General features: G+C 33.0%; 1 protein-coding gene across 1 annotated transcript; it reads right to left on the reverse strand.

The window, feature by feature from the left end:
• Window positions 1–1,929: 1,929 nt before the first annotated feature.
• On the reverse strand, window positions 1,930–2,629 carry LOC108482570 (protein LITTLE ZIPPER 1-like). Its single transcript, XM_017785701.2, has 2 exons — window positions 2,431–2,629; window positions 1,930–2,350 (listed from the first exon to the last, which is right to left on the reverse strand). Exons 1-2 carry the CDS (start codon window positions 2,532–2,534, stop codon window positions 2,131–2,133), a joined length of 324 nt encoding a protein of 107 aa, XP_017641190.1. The 5' UTR covers window positions 2,535–2,629; the 3' UTR covers window positions 1,930–2,130.
• Window positions 2,630–3,623: the final 994 nt, after the last annotated feature.

Raw genomic sequence — 3,623 nt, forward strand, 5'->3', positions numbered from 1 at the left:
AGGACATTGCTTGTAATGAAGCAGAAACATGTTCTTTATTTTGGTACCAATCTAATTCCTAGTATAGTAAAAAGAAAAGTTCAATTTCTATATCTACAATAGAGATGGAGTACTTAGTTATAATAAATTGTTATGCTCAACTCTTGTGGGCGTAACAAATGTTAGAAGGAGATTTGTCTCTGATTGCAGCCATCTATTGCGACAACTCCAACAAAATCAATATTTCCAAAAACTTAGTGTTGCATTCTAGAATCAAGCACATTAATATAAGACATTGTTTCATAAGGGAGTTGATAAAAGGTGGAGCTATTTAATTAAAGCATACTCCTAAAAAAATAATTGGCATGTTTGTTCACTAAGTCTTGATGCGCATCAAAATTCCTATCCTCATGCCATTTTGTATTTTGGAGTATTTTAAAATTCCTGTAATATCTTTTGGAGGGATTATTATTGCATTAATTGAGTTTTACTTTACTTCAACTACTAAAACCCTAAAAGAAAATCCCTCTCTATATATTTTTTTTGTTGAATTCTTACTCAAACCTTCTCAAAGAATTTTTCAAGCCCCTTTACAATTTTAGTAATGGCAAGAGTAAAACAAACTAAGACTCTTCTCCATCTACCTCAATCGAAAGCTCTTAAGTAAAATCTCTCTCATTGTAACCATTAGTGCATAAAACCCAAGTGAAGTGCTCTATGGAATAGGGAACAAGCATTGTTGATATTGTAGTTGTTGAATCATTTGCCATACCACCATCAGTCCCACCTACTCATTTTGACTTACTTGAAGGTATGGGCACAAATCCTCAAGAGCCTTTAGTTGATGACTTTGTTGGTCTTGCTTATTACTCTTCATTTGAAGGAACCGCTACCGAGGATCAAAATCTCGAGGATCAAAATCTCTAAGATATGGGTGAACAAGAGATTTTGTCAATTTACTTAGATTCTTTAATAGAAAAGTTAATTTTTTTATAAGAATATTGAGGAGATTGATTCCTTGATTGAATAAGGATCTCAAGATCAGGTGATAGATAAGATCATTGAGGGTTTGCAACAAAAGAATCCTCAAAGTGAGGAAGCTCCTAAGGTTCAAAAATCCCTGAGGAAGTGTCTCAAAAAAATATTCAAAAAGGTTAGGATGTTGTTGATGAATTTAAGAAGGTTGCTGAAGAACCTGAAGAAAGTGTAACTTTAAAAGTAGATTAGTAGCAACAAAACTAGTGGAAGAAGCTTTTGCTCAAAAGAAGACTGCATATAAACAAAGGCATTAGCCATTCCTAATGAAGATGATGTCCCACTATCTACCTTTGTACCTCAAGTTATAAGAAAAAGGACAAAGAGGCCAAATGTACCCCTTCCTTCCAAAGATCGAAACAAGTGACAAAAACGGATTGGTGCTACGGAATTACCGAAGGACGTTGATTTCACTCCTGAGCCAGAAAAGCAAAGTTCTCATACACTTCTTGCAAGAGAAGAATGGAGATTATGGCACAAAAGGACTTTATTAATGAGAAGGATATCAAGAAGAAAGGATTTAGAAGCACAATATTGATGTGATCTTAGAGTCTCAAAGCCTATTACATTGTTGCCTTTGTAAAGGCTTATGTCAAGAAGGTTGTTCTTGCTTCTGCTATAGATGATAATGCCTTGACGATTCTATTCATTGTTAAATATGTTTAAGGGGAGTTTTATTTCGAGTTCCATTCATTCTTTTGCTTGCGAAAGTTTGTTACAAATTAAAATTGCAAAATAATTACTTTTATGCAATGTGATTTTGGATTGGCCTGGTTCGGATGTCTCATTAGTAATAACATGCTTTAAGATGGTTAATAATAGTGTTTGAACGTGTAACCTAACAATTCTCCCTTGAATTCCTCTTTTCCATGCTGAAAAAAGAAAGCCAAATATATGCACACATGACCATCAAGATTTTTGATGAAACTTTTCAAATCCCATCATTTAATTTATCTTAATTAGAAGTTAAAACAAAACGTCATATGCTACAATTTTCCAGATTGCTAACATACATCATCAAAGAAAAGGCAAAGGAAGCTTTAAAGAGACTAAAAGGGTATATATATATAGTAGATAGGGAAGAGGGTTCGGATTATTGTTTCTTGAAACCTCATATCAGTGTTTTTGCAGAAGAACCAAAAGGGTAGTGGAAAAACGATCCAAATGAGGAAACTTGTTCTGAAGCTCAGACATTAAAGCCAAGTTCTCTTGATGTAGAAGATTAGCTCTCTTCCTTAACTTCTCATTCTCTTCTATAATGCTTCGATTCTCCAAATACAGCTTCAAGTTCATTAGTTCCATGTCTTTCTTCACATCTTCTTCTTCACACCTTTTCCTGCACATATTTTGCATTGTTAAACAAACATATAGATTTTGCATGCATAGATATAAAGTGAAACATATATATAAACCAACCTGGAAAGCCTGTAGATTTGAACTTTACTTTTTTTTGATCTATGCCTTCTCTTTGAAGAAACTAAGATGGGATGAGATGGGCTCCAATTCATGTTGTTACACATCTTTGTATGGTAACTTTTTTTTTCTTTTGTACTGAAGAAACAAGATGAAGAAAATGGATGGTGATGGTGCCATATATATATATAAGCTCCTATAAATATAGTTGGGTTCTTGGGTTGTTTGTGACTAGCTTTTCACCATGTGGTGGGGTATGTAAATGAGAGAAAGGGAGAAAAAAGAGAGAGGGTGGGGAGGATTTTCTCTATTTAGTCCTAATGATGGCAACGAGAGACATGATTGCAACCAATAAATTAAAACACCCCAAAACTAAGTTGATGGAAGGTTCTATGCTTCTCAGTCTATCCCCAGGCCTTGATTCCATAATTATCTTTCTTAATTAAGATAGAACACAAAGTTTAAATTCTCAAATCAAATAGCTTTTCCTATAAACAAGTAATTTTAAGTATTTAAATATGTGCCTAATCCTAGTAATATTGTATTTTTTTTTTAAATTATAATCATATTGGGATGCATCACATTGTATACGTGTGAAATATCTTCCAAATAGACAGAACCCCACAGCATTCTGACATGGCTATACATTCAACTTATAGATTGAGAGAAATTCTTGCATTTCCCATGTGCCCATCAAATAGTGTCCCATGATCTTAATTTTTCTTTGTTTTCCGACTGATTGAACCACCCCTGTTTGAAACAATCATCTTTTACCTAATTGCTGGTATTAATTTATAATCAAATATTTTAATTGAGTTTTTAATAGATTTTTCCATCAGCATGAAGCATATTTACACAAACGTGTACCCTGCTTCATTACCAGTTTATATTGGAACTTACTATTATATGGGGTATGCAGGGCAAAGCTAGGATATTTTGTTATGGGCCGAACTAATTTTTTTTTTAGGTCAAAGCATGAATTTTGTAATAAAATAACCTTAAATTGAATTATAAAAAATTTAAAGGGACTAAAAAATTTAACTCATTTAAATCAAGGGGCCAAAGCTCTAGTTTGCCCCTAGATTTGTCCTTGAGGGTATATGCGGAGGTGAAATAATAATTTTTTTTAGGAGACTGAAATTAAATTGTAATTTTTACGATGAAAAAATATAATTTCATCATTTGAATAGTTTGTA

The sequence above is a fragment of the Gossypium arboreum genome, chromosome 1 (genome assembly GCF_025698485.1).
Source record: "Gossypium arboreum isolate Shixiya-1 chromosome 1, ASM2569848v2, whole genome shotgun sequence".
NCBI lineage: Eukaryota > Viridiplantae > Streptophyta > Magnoliopsida > Malvales > Malvaceae > Gossypium > Gossypium arboreum.